General features: G+C 36.4%; 1 protein-coding gene across 2 annotated transcripts in view; it reads right to left on the bottom strand.

The window, feature by feature from the left end:
- KCNH7 (potassium voltage-gated channel subfamily H member 7) overlaps positions 1-12,965 on the bottom strand; it is a gene marked incomplete at both ends in the record, with an annotated part of 472,381 nt that overhangs the window by 112,162 nt on the left and 347,254 nt on the right. For both annotated transcript variants that reach the window (XM_080799570.1, XM_080799569.1), the window contains one exon: positions 7,584-7,798. In XM_080799570.1, the coding sequence (XP_080655696.1) occupies positions 7,584-7,798 (215 nt within the window). The remainder of the gene's footprint in view (positions 1-7,583; positions 7,799-12,965) is intronic.

Genomic DNA, 12,965 nt, shown 5'->3' with positions numbered 1-12,965 from the left:
CATTGAAAAACATGAAGAGATAATGAGCATATTTGCAATGGACAAAAGTCAGCGGAAAATAAAAAGCCATAATCTTTGAGCTCTTCTTTATGTCAGTACTATCAGTGTAATTTTGCTTTTCCTGCAACTGAGTGGCATGCCACCAACAAAACCCAAAATCCTCTATCCTAATCTAAAATTAGCATAAGAAAAACAGGATATAAATTTACACAAAAGATACTGCTGAAATGAAGCTCCCTGTTAAGGACTGTTTTCTTCTGCTTTTTGACAAGCTTGAGGAGTTCTAGAGAAAATCTACTGTATCTTCTTCCCTATTTCTGTGGACTCACTTTTCTGGTAAATTGCTACTAAACTTTTAGATGAAGATTTTGACTAAACAGTCCAATGTTATAGGTATGTCCAAATGCCATCCTAACTTCTTAGTAGATCTAGCGGGCCTGTAGGGACCCAGTATAGACTCGTAGAGAGGGTGTATATTAGAGATAAAGAACTTTAAATTTGGGCTCATATGATCTCAGTTTGAAGGCTACTTCCACCATTTCCTTATGTGACCTGGGCAAGTTGTTTCCTCTCTCTGAGCTTGATTCCTCCTCTATGAGATGGAGATGTTAATAATAGTACCAACTCACAGGAAGGACTCTTATGTGGATTCAAATTGATAATCCATTAAACCACTTAGCATAGAGCTGGCACATAGTGAATGTTCAATCAATGTCAGCTATTATTAAGCCTATCATAAGTCTATTTTCACGCCAATAATACACTTAAATGAATCCTAAATAATAGGAATCTATTCTGGCTTTAGACTTCTTTGTGGATTTCAGGATTATATGGCCTTTTATTTTTATTCTTTTATGTTTTTTTATATGGCCTTTTAAACATTCAGAGTTTTCTTTCTTGTGACCTAAGTCTCCAATCACTCCTAAAACTTATTTTCTTAATAGTGGAACTATGGAAAAATTATACTTGTAGACTAGTAGTAATTCTTTTCTTCATCATCTTTTCACCAAATTAAAGTTTCCTGGTTCATTTAGGACCCATCATAGTCTGATTTTCTGATGATCACAATACAGATTTCTATTAAATTCATCAGATATTCCTCTTAAGTACTCATGCAATAAGCTGTAGAATTATTTGATCGTAATCCAACAAGTATTGAGTCTAAAGGAAATGTGAACTACTTTTAGTTTCACAATCTTGTAGCATTTTTTACATTAGTACTTATAAATGCTATTATTATATATTGTTATATAGTGTTTCTCCAACTAGTTTACTACCCCTTGAGTACTGGTACTAGTTTTTATACTTTTGTGTTTCTAGTGCTTATCCAGCACATAATGCATAATGCAAAGTAGGGTGTGTGTGTGTGTGTGTGTGTGTGTGTTTGTGAGAGAGAGGGAAGGAGAGACAGAGAGAGAGAGAAAGAGACTCATGTTTAGCCTGAACTCCTATCTTCATCTTTGCAATGGGCCACTTATTTTGTTTTTCTTCTTTAGAGCCTCTCCCCCCCCCCACCCCAACATTTTTCAGATGTGGTCATTGACCAAGGGGCTATGCTTCTTAGACCATAAGGATGAACACAGGGCCCATGTTGGCCAGTAGGAGTCTACTTTCTCAGGAAGATAATGGACACCAGAGGAGAGAATGCCCTTCTCATCGGATTACGAACTGTGAGCATTATTTGAGTTGAGACTGAGGTCCTTGGTTCCATAAGATGGGGAGTCAAGTTAATATAGAAGAAAGCATGGCTGAGACGGCAAGAATGTCATCACCTGTTCAAACAATGAACACATCAGCCATGGCCCACAGCAGATCTGTCCTTGCACTTTTTAGTTACGTGACCCAATAAGTGCCCCCTCCTCCTTTCATATTTTGCTTAAGTGGTTCCACTTGGGCTTCTGTTACATTCTGTTATGACACTGACTGACTGATACAGTTCTCATGTGACTGGTCAATAAATATTTGGAACTGACAGCACCTTCTTAAATCTTCCTGATACTCTTATGCATATGCAGGGAGAGTGATCTAATACCAATTTGTAAAAGCTGAACATGACAGCAAATAATACATTTTATCCTAAAAATTAGCATAACATTTGAACTAGAATTAGCCTCAGGAATAATGAAATCATACAAGAGTGCAAAAGTTCAGTTTACTTTTATTTAAAAGGGGGCAGATATAGCCAAGAATTTGATCCTCAACTGAGAACAACAAATGTATGGTAAAAGCAGATCTTTATTCTCCACCTACCCAACTTTTCTTCTAATTCTTTGTGTTCTCTCTCCACCACTCCACTGGAATTTGGTAAGAATTAGCCAATTAAGGCCCTGTCTTCTGAGGAAGGACCCTACTACACATCAGCCTCTACAAGGTAGATTATAGTTAAAAAAAAATCCAGGTTTTTGAGAGTTATTTTCTATTTTCTCCAATTAATAGAGAAGGTCAGATGGAACATGACATAAAGAGCTGGTGCATTCCCAAAGTTTGGCCTATAAGACCAGCCAATGAAAAAAGTCTCCAGACCTAAAACAAGAGTCAGACTCAGCATCTTGCCTATGAGGAAAATCTGGAAGGCAAGCATCTACTTTGGGGATTTTTTTTTTTTTTTAAAGATTTTATTTATTTATTTGACAGAGAGACAGATCACAAGTAGGCAGAGAGGCAGGCAGAGAGAGAAGAGGAAGCAGGCTCCCCGCAGAGCAGAGAGCCCGATATGGGGCTCAATCCCAGGACCCTGGGATCATGACCCGAGCCGAAGGCAGAGGCTTTAACCCACTGAGCCACCCAGGAGCCCCGTACTTTGGGGATTTTTGACCAGCAGACTTACTCTTGCTTAATTCTCTTCAATGTCTTCAGTGGTCCATTTCCCAATCTTTTAAGATTCTTTTTATATGTTGTGTAGGTACTAGTGATACAAACACCTCATGTTTCATTCCTTTTCTGGTACTCACAGTTCCCCAAATGTGCCCCATTCCAGATTCTAATTCCTAACCCTGAAACTTCTCAAGAGTTTATATTCCCCAACCACCATCCCAAACTCCCAATATAGGTAAGGTTTCCTCTTGCAGTACCCTCTGCACTCTGTTTTCCTATAGTAAAATCCTTCACACTGCATCCTAATGCCTATGGATTGTGCTTGTCTATCTCTCTCACTTCTCAAAGGCACAGTAATTGCCTTTTTACATGAATTCCCAGAAATTATCACCGTACATAATAGCTCTTTTTTTTAAAAAAGATTTTATTTATTTATTTGACAGAGAGAGATAACAAGTAGTCAGAAAGGCAGGCAGAGGGAGAGGGGGAAGCAGGCTCCCCACTGAGCAGGGAGCCTGATGTGGGACTCGATCCCAGGACCCTGAGATCATGACCTGAGCTGAAGGCAGAGGCTTAACCCACTGAGCCACCCAGGCACCCCCATAATAGCTCTTAATAAATGCTTATTGAGTGAATGAACAAATACATGAATGCATGAATGAATGAATGAATGAATGACTAACACCATGGCCCCTACTCTGAAGAAGCTCACTCTAGCTGGGGAAGAAATAACAATTTGGCTAATTAGCAATTAACCAATGTATAATAGAGATAAGATCCAAATATTGATAGAGCATAACATGAACAGAAATTAATTGTTCCTTTCATTTTATGCCTTTTTTCTTGATATCTGCTCTACTGTTGTGCTCAGAGGAGTATTTAAAATTCACTATTGAATGCTCTATGAACAAAACCCTGATTTCTTTTGAAGAAAGGGTTACCATACAGATCTAATAAAGGAATAAAACAAATAAGAACATTAGAAAAAGAAAATACTGCTGGCTGCCTATAGAAATACAGTTAGACTATCTCAATGAGGAGAATTTCCATACAAACCTAGCAAAGGGAATAGTAAAATCTTTGGGTTTTTAGCAGGCTTTTTTAGTGACTGGAGGTCAACTGGTGTTCTATGTTGTGACTATGGAAATTCCAGAGACAGTTATGATGAGGAAACTTCACAAACATTAAGTGAGGCTAATCCTGCTTTCAAGTATTTAAACAAACTTTCCAGAACCATGTCTGCAGAAGGAATTTCTCAATATTCAAACTCTACCTTGTTTGGATTTACATGTAGGCAGTTGGCAGATTTGTTACTAAGAGTTATGGATGGCACTAAAAAGAAGATGGAGCATTCCTACCACCTCTTCTTTCTAGTTTTTGGTCCCAGCCTTTTTTTAGTCCCTCATGATTTTTAGCCAGAACTGTAGCCACTTCCGTGTTCTGTTTTCATAATCTCCTTCCTATCATTGTATTTTTTCACATTGCTAAAAAAAAGTGATCTTTTACAAAATAGTATCCAATCCAAATTTTCCAACATCTTCAAGGTGCATTGTTTTTCAATTGGGGTCCTTTGGAGTCTGGGAGGAGCACTATACTATTTGGGTAAATTATGGAAAGCTGTAGGAAAGAGACTTTTTTTTTTTTTTTTCTTGAGGGCTTGGGATTATCTCAGTGGTAAGTAGTTTAAAACATTTTTTTAAAATGTTAAACAAAAGGGGCACCTGGGTGGCTCAGTCGTTAAGCGTCTGCCTTCCACTCCAGTCATGAGCCCAAAGTCCTGGGATCGAGCCCCCGCATCAGGCTCCCATGCTCAGTGGCTTCTCCCTCTTCCACTCCCCTTGCTTGTGTTTCCTCTCTAGCTGTCTCTCTCTCTATGTCAAATAAATAAATAAAATCTTTTAAAAATGTTAAACAAATACTGTGATACTATGAAGGCAAATATGATAGAGGACTTTTTTATTTTATTTGAGAGAGAGAAAGAGAGAAAGAGAATATGAGTGGGGATAGTAAACTCCCTGATGAGCTGGGAGCCCAACTCGGGGCTCGAACCCAGGACCTTGGGATCATGACCTGAGCTGAAGGTAGATGCTTAACTGACTAAGCCACCCAGGTGCCTTAAAAGAGGAATTTAAAAAGAAAGCATGAGACCTTAGAAGAATGCCAAGTGTTTGACGGTAGCTGTCCCATTTTACTTATACTCCCAAGGCACTTCTGTGAAAACGTAGTGAAGAACCATCTAGAGGGGAAAGTTGCACCTCTTGTAGGTCCCTGCCCAGCCTATCCTCTCCCTGGGCCAGGAAAATACCTGTTCTCAGAAGACATATGGACTTTTGTGCCTCCACAACTTTCTTTTTGTTTTCTCTGCCTGGGATTCTCACCCCTTCCCTTTGCACAAACTTCCCCTTCCTCCCTTTCTTCCTTCCTTCCTTCAGTAAACATTTCATGAACTCCACTCTGCCAGGTGTTCTACTAGGTTCTGGTGAGGTAGGGAGAAAATGCAGAGATGGTGAGGAGGGCAGAAGGAAGTCATACAAAAACATTACTAAACAGAATAATGACTAACATTGCATGCTATATACCTAGCACTGTGATGAACATTTCCACACATCACTCTATTTAATTTTTACATCAACACTTAGAAATAAGTTTTGTCACTAAAACTTGCCTTGATGTCACACAGTAAATGGCACTCATCTCCATGGCATACAATAAATGACTTAGCCAAAATTAAAACACAAGTGCTTGTGACTCCAACTTATGTTCTTAAAATCACTTACTACTCTATGTGACAGGTAACCTTCTAGATACAGATGAAATGCCCCATCACATCTTTCTTCTCTGAAAATTCTCCTTTTAAAGCATAATTACTTTCCCCCTAAGTGTGTTCCTGTATTCATTATGAGCATAATTTCATTATGGCTATTTGTAATGTTTCCTCTCTCACCAGCCCTAGAAAGTCCCCAAAGCAGGCATCATCTCTGGTCCACAAGTGTGTCACCCTCTCCTGTCACAGAGGGTGGGCTAAATGTGACAGGATAGGGTGGACCCTGCGGTAAACCAAGGGCAGGAAAGCTTTGCAGAGATCGTACTTGGCTGCCCAGACTTTAAGGTATGCCTTGTTTAGCTTAAAAAAGCATTTTCAATGAGTTTGCCAACTTTTGGAAAGTAAGAGCTTATCTTGAATCCTGGATTTCCAGCTTCTTTTTTTAGATTGGAAGATTTGGGAAGCTTCATCAATCTTACATGACCACAGTCATCTCGAGCTGAATCGTAACTGTCTGCTGTTGAGGGGCCCTGACTCTACACTTCCCTATATTCTCCACTACTGTTGTGCTGTCCTGGTGACTCTGCTCACTTAGGCTACTGGTAGGGTCCTGACCCCAGTATTTGCAATCAGTCTTCTGTGCAATCTCTGAAATCTCTTAATTTCGATGTTGCAGGGTTATTATAAATAATCATTATAAAAAATAATAATAGTATAATACAATTATTATAAATTATTTTTCATTTACAGTTTACTAAGTTAAGAAAAGTGAAATGCTAAGGGCAGAAAACCTCACTACTACATAAATATTAAAGCATGTACTAGAGATGCTCTCCAGTATGACATGGTAGAAAGCCGCATATACATATACATAAAACTGGAGGATGGACATTGGGGAGGGTATGTGAAATAATGAGCACTGGATATTATATAAGATGGATGAATTACAGACCTGTACCCTTGAAACATACATTTTATGTTAATTAATTGAATTTAAAGAAAAAAATAAAACAAATATACATAGTAGAGTATGGCATGTAAAAATCTCTCATCTCAAACAGAGGACTCAGGTCTATTTGTAACTGACTCACGGTCTTTACATAGTTATTTCAGCTCACATAATGGGTTATTTACAGATGACTCTAGTACTGCTGGTAGTGATTATAATTACAGAAAAAACTTTATCGATTCAAAATATTCAAGGCTTAGGACAGAGATTGGGGCCAAGTTTACCTTTATATCGTGACAGTTCTTGAAAAGATTTGCTGGGCAAATCTACCAAGCGAAGTGTTTGTAAAAGAACTGTTTACTTGACACAAATTTTAGAGTCATGAATTCCCAACAATGTAAGTGCGTTGTAAGCAAAAGCTAGATACTGCTTAGGTTGGTATTTTGATATAATAGGTACAAATTATTTTTATCTATTCTTTAAAGTAGGGCTCCTGCTAGACAGTACATTTTTAACCCTAGTTCAAATTGCAATATTTATTTGAAAACAATAAAATATTGTTCCTGTGAAATGTATTATTTACTCTGAGTTTTAATCATTTCAGCTCTTTCCCTCAAGTCAAACTGATGTACATCTGAGTCTGCTTACCAGAGTTAGTGCAAAAAAGGAGGTCATAGTTTAGAGTAAATCCCAGTTAGTCACCTAAAGTTTCAATAGTCACAGCCATTATATTAAGAAGCCATGCTTTAAAATCGCAGGCATGGCAGCAAAACAATAAATGTCCAAACATGATGAATAGCAGGTTAACCACCTCTGCAACAAAGAGAACAACACTACCAAGTTAGCCCATTTTTGCTTCATCTTGTAATAGAGAAAAATCACAGTCTATAGTTTTATTTATCTGTTGCATTAGAGGGTTACTCAACATTTCAAGATAAATCGAAGTGCAAATAAATATCTTACCTCTTTTGATAATCATTCATATGAAAAATCATGTGTTTTACAGTACAGAGAACCTTAGGAATAGTTAAAATTGAGAGTAAAATCATATCCTACCTGGGTGACTTTCTCTGTTACATTGTGTGTTCGATCTTTAACCTTGGGTGCAATAATGGTTTTATCTGAAGAAGGAGGGGATGCATTCTTTTTTTCGGTTTTGACATCTGAAAAATTCAGGGTGAGCTGTGGGATCTTGTTAATGGTGCTGTATTTGTTGAGATTTGAATCTGACGTGGATCCCAGGAGGCTTGACTTGATATGATTAAAAGGCCCTAAAAAAATTGGAAAATATTTGTAAAAGCAGTATCAGGAGAAATAGAAGAAAGAGATGGTCCTGAATGACCCGCTAATGATCCACAGCCAGTGTGACCCTGCTTTGGGAGGGACTAAATGCAGCCAGCTGATACCTGAACACAAGTTTAGGGTCACTGTCTGCCAAATGGAGCAACATGTGAGTATCCGAGAGTAAGATGGGGTCCAAGGTTTGTACCCAGAAAGCAGATGGCATCTTTAGCTGTTACTTAACATCTTTCATTAAGGGCTGGAATAAAAGAAAAAAAACTCCACTCCTTATTATTGGCCTATTATTGGCTAAATTGATTTCTCAAGAATGTCTTTTTATGATCCAGGGATTATTCAAGGAAGGACTTGCCTATGGTTAAAATCATATTGGCCATGAAATTTCTGAACAGGTTGTCTACCGAGCTCCAATATGCATTACTCCTCTCTCTGGGCTGTGACAAATGACAAGCCAGCTGAGTTTTTTGTATGCTTCTATTACCTGTATGAGACGATTTACAGAACTTCTAGAAGAGTTAAGCCCAGATGGAGGAATTTCAGCTAAGACCGAGAAGGGCAATGTCTTCCTGTTTATGTGTGTGTAGTCTATTGAAAACTCCAGACTCCTGTGTGAAGTTTTAAAAATCTTTCCTTTTTTTCCCCTTTTATTTAAATTTAAGACTTTTTGGGTGTGTGTGGGGGGCTCCTTTATAAAAACCATTCCAGAAGAATGCTTTGACAAATGTAACATGATTGAAGTGACATAGCTAGGTAATGGGCTGGGGTTAGCAGTATCTGGTTACTTTTTTTTTTTTTTTTAATCATGCTATATCCTGGATCCCCAGAACTTATTCATCTTATAGCTGGAACTTAGTACTGTTTGTCCAAACCTGGTCACTTCTCACATTTCATTTCTTCCATACGAAGACAATTGGTCAAGGTTCTAGGACTCCTGGCCCCCTTGTCCAGGATGAATACACTGACCAGCTACATCTGGAGATGAACTTACTGTGTGGTGCATGTGGAAAGTCAGGAAATGCTCCAAAGAGTTTCTTGTACAGTGAGTTTTGCAATTTTTATCATTATATAGCTCTTAAAAATTAGCATCAAGAAGAATTTTATAGAAATCCTGAGCCCATGAGTGTTACCCAGCTGTTATCCTGCTGCCTCAAGAGTGCTTCAAACATAGAAACTGCAGGACTAAACTTGCAAGTCAGCAAATTTTGCCTTATGCTATTTTTGTTGTTGTTGTTGTTCAGGATGAAACAAATATATTTTAGGAATTAAAAAGCACTTTATGCACCAAACAAGGTCTAAACACCTGAAAATTAGATTTACAGGTTGTGTATTCTGAACCACAATAATAAATCAACTCAGCTCAAATATAATGCTAATAAAAAATAACCATCATTTAGTTCATAGTTAACTTGGAGAAAATTCATTCCATATTCATTTATAAAAGTACATGTTAGGTTATTATAAAAGTTTAAAATGATTTTAAGAGAATTTCACCTAAATGGCAGATACTGTGTTCCTTGAGGTGCATTTCCATTCATTCTCTGAGTTTTATCCATGATCATGATCAAGTCCATCTAGGTGAAAAATGTCATTGAGCTCTTTGGGCATTTATTGTCCAATATGCTCTCATTTGCATACAGATTTGTATTCTCTTTTCTATTTATATGATGAAGAGAGAAATATGAGCCAAAAGTGGTACCATATTAATCTAGAGTCCAGACAGGTCTGACAGAAACACCATCCTCTAGGTCTCTGTACAAGCCTCCACCACACGCCAGTGATTTATTATTGTAACACATCCTAGATAGTGTTTCCTTTTATGTTATCATTTTATAGCTATATTCCAGGCCTCTATCTTAAAATTTATAATTTGTAAAACATTCTAGGACTTGAGATTCCAATGTTATATTTTCACCCATTAGGTATTTTTACAACACACAGGTATACTGAGAAGAGATTAGAGAAAGCTGAGCTCAGATACATGGTTGTGTTTAAAACCTTTATAACCATCTTTCAATTCTCTTTATCGTCCCCCTATGTGGTGCATTTCTGTAGCGATTGTCTACAGGGTTGTTTAAGAAATTGGGCAAAAACATGGATGATATATGACGTTAAGGCAGACAAATACTGTTAAATATACTTTGATTGTTCTTGTGGCCAGTTCCAATAAACGCCACTGCATTGGCTATACCAATGAGAAAGAGGTCTCAACTATGATGGTACTTCATCTTAGGGGCATTGGTGGGGACATTTTTGTTTCTCATAATGATGGGAGGTGATAGTTTTTCACCTGGAAAAACCATCCCATATGTCCCAGGGTGCACTCATGAAGGTGAAAGCCTGTTTATAATGATCTGAGCCTTGAACTTGTTTCACATATAAAGAGCACAATCTACATTTATCATGATTTTAATATACATTGAGCTTTCTAGAGCTATAGCTACCATGTAGGGGAAAGAGCTTTGCATTGTTTTGTTCAGAAGTTTACCAAAACTTGTTCATCATTTTGGAAAATTGCAACATTTGGAACTATGCTATTTGTGGCATTGGAATTATATGAAATTTCAGACTTCAGGATATAAGGTTATAGTTTGTGTTTGCATATTATGAATAAATATGTAAGCAAAGAAATTTGAGTCTTTTTTTTTTTGCCAGTGTTGGAACCAAATATTAAATTTGCAGAGAATTACAGGAATCACAGTGAAAATCATTAATAAAATTTCTTTCAAAAAGTATCTCATATTATTGTTCTCTATATATGTAAAATGATGCATGACACAATTAAAGGAAACTATGTATAAGAGCTAAACACTTGAAATTATTTGTCTTGGGACTGCCAGTTGGTTTCCAGTCTCACTTTAGTAACTCCCTAGAGATCTGCCACAACTTCACCTAAATGTCTTGATTGCCATTTCTTGCTTCAATCCATCTTCGAGTCCCATTGTTTAGGAAGGCATATGGTCTGCAAGGGCTTTTTTTGAAATACTGGAAGAAGAATAGATGGTGGGATTTCCTCCTTCAGTGCAATTCATTAGTATCACATGTTATCACACAGGGAATCATGTTGACATTCCCCCGAGCTGGTAAGGGCTGGCACATTTGTAAGAATATCATTACTTCCTCATTCTTTCTCCAGTTTATCTTGGTGTATTTTTCATAACTCAATTTGGTTATTTCCTATTTTTAAAATTCATATATAAATAATCCTGATCTGTTATTATTTATCCAATAATTGGATTATTTATCCAATAGTGGTTTTTATTTTGCTATCGACCCATATTCCTGCTCTGTTATCTAGTACTTATCTGGACAATTTAATGCTCTTAAAACCATTTTTTTAAAAAATGTCTGATCATCGCATTATATCTTCTAGTATAGTTATATTTGAACATCAACATACTGAGAAAAATAACATTTTATTATAAACTGCTTTTTTTGTATTCTTCCTTACATTACAGTTAAAGAATCAGATTGACTTTAAGAATTAGTTTAATTATCTCTAATTTAATTAGTTTAATTAAATTAAATCTCTAATTAAATTAGTTTAATTATCTCTAAATGTTGTTACAGTATAGTAAAACGGGTATAACAAATATTGTAGAAACAAGTGACAGGGCTGAGAAACCACTGGTCAATACATGTCATACTCAGATTTGCCCTCAGAACGTTATAACGTCATTTAGTCCATGTTTTAGTTCTCATATTTACTTGTGGATAAACCTTCTGAACTGTTACTCTATTCTATTTTTTTAAGCTCTTAATATTAGAGATTTAATGTAGACTCTTTTTAAAAAATTTGTACATTTAAAGAATTAGCAGAACCTAAAATGTTCCTTAAAATAATCCAAACATGCTACTTAGATAAGACATTTACATTCTATTTCATCCTGCATAACAAAGATAATTATGCTTTTTCCCACTGATTTTGAAGCAGATGTTTATATGCAGAAGTCTGAGTCTATAAGATGATCAGTATTAGCTTAGGTTCCTCTAAAGCCTATCTAAATTCTAAAAAAAATTTTTCCAATACTTTAGTTAAGATCAGTATCCACAATATTCTCATTTTACTAATTGTAAGCCTAGGCAGACAGAGTATGAGACCAAAGGGAAATAAGCATCAAGGTCTAGAAATCAGAATACAGGGTTTCCTACCTCCTAGATCTATATTCAGAGAGGCCTTGGTTGAGGATTTAAAGGTGAAGGGCAGCCTCCCTGAGAGTGATCATGAATTGATGGGATTAAGGACTCTAATGAAAGAAAGGAGAATAACCTGAAAAACAAAGTAAATGAATTTAAATGAAATAAATGGGCAGAAATAAAGGGAAATAATAGATTCAATAGAAAGGAATGTAAAACTCTAAAGTAATAGGACTTGATGTTCTTTAGAGAAATATTTGTGAAATGGATGACCAGGTTAAACGCTTCCAACAGCTGGATAAAGCTCTCCTACATTACAAGTGTCTGATTAAATATAAGGTAAGCCAGGTTCCAGCCACAAAGAAATATCCTGAATTTAGAGATCAAGTCAAAGGCTAAAGCAACACCTGGAAAGAATTTTAGATTAAAGATATTTAAAATTTTTATGATGAGGCTATTTGAATTTATCATGAGTTGCAAGAAACTGAAAGAGAATATATTTTCTTTTAGATGGTGCTGGAAATATAGCGAAGGACATCTGATAATTTTAAAAAAATCGTAATGCTATTTTCTTTTTTAAAAATCCCTGCTCTTGAGAATCAAATGGGACATGAGAGAAGGAAAGCAAAAAAATAAAGGTTGTCAAATTATCAGGTCTTTACACAGTTTATTTCTTAGGGCACTGAGTTTATTAGTGTAAAGTTTAATAAAATATGAATTGCTGAAGTGACCTAATATTAAAAAATGCAAATGAAGTGCCTAGTAATTGGATTTTGTAAAAGAACCATGGCAACCAGTTTAACACTTAGAAAGATAGATAAGTAATCACATTATTTGTAGTCAATATTCATATTGTCTGGGTTCAGTGCATGACACACGATTTTCAGAAGAAAACTATCACCACTGAAAATCAGTTTGCAAATTCATGTAAGAACACAAAAACTTGGTAACGGCCAGTGTAGCTTAAGAGAAACAACCTATATCAGATCAGTTGATTTCCTCTGT

Source organism: Martes martes (genome assembly GCF_963455335.1).
Source record: "Martes martes genome assembly, chromosome: 3".
Classification (NCBI taxonomy): Eukaryota; Metazoa; Chordata; class Mammalia; order Carnivora; family Mustelidae; genus Martes; species Martes martes.
The sequence above is the reverse complement of the archived record's forward strand: the minus strand, read 5'-3'. Positions and strand labels throughout refer to the sequence as shown.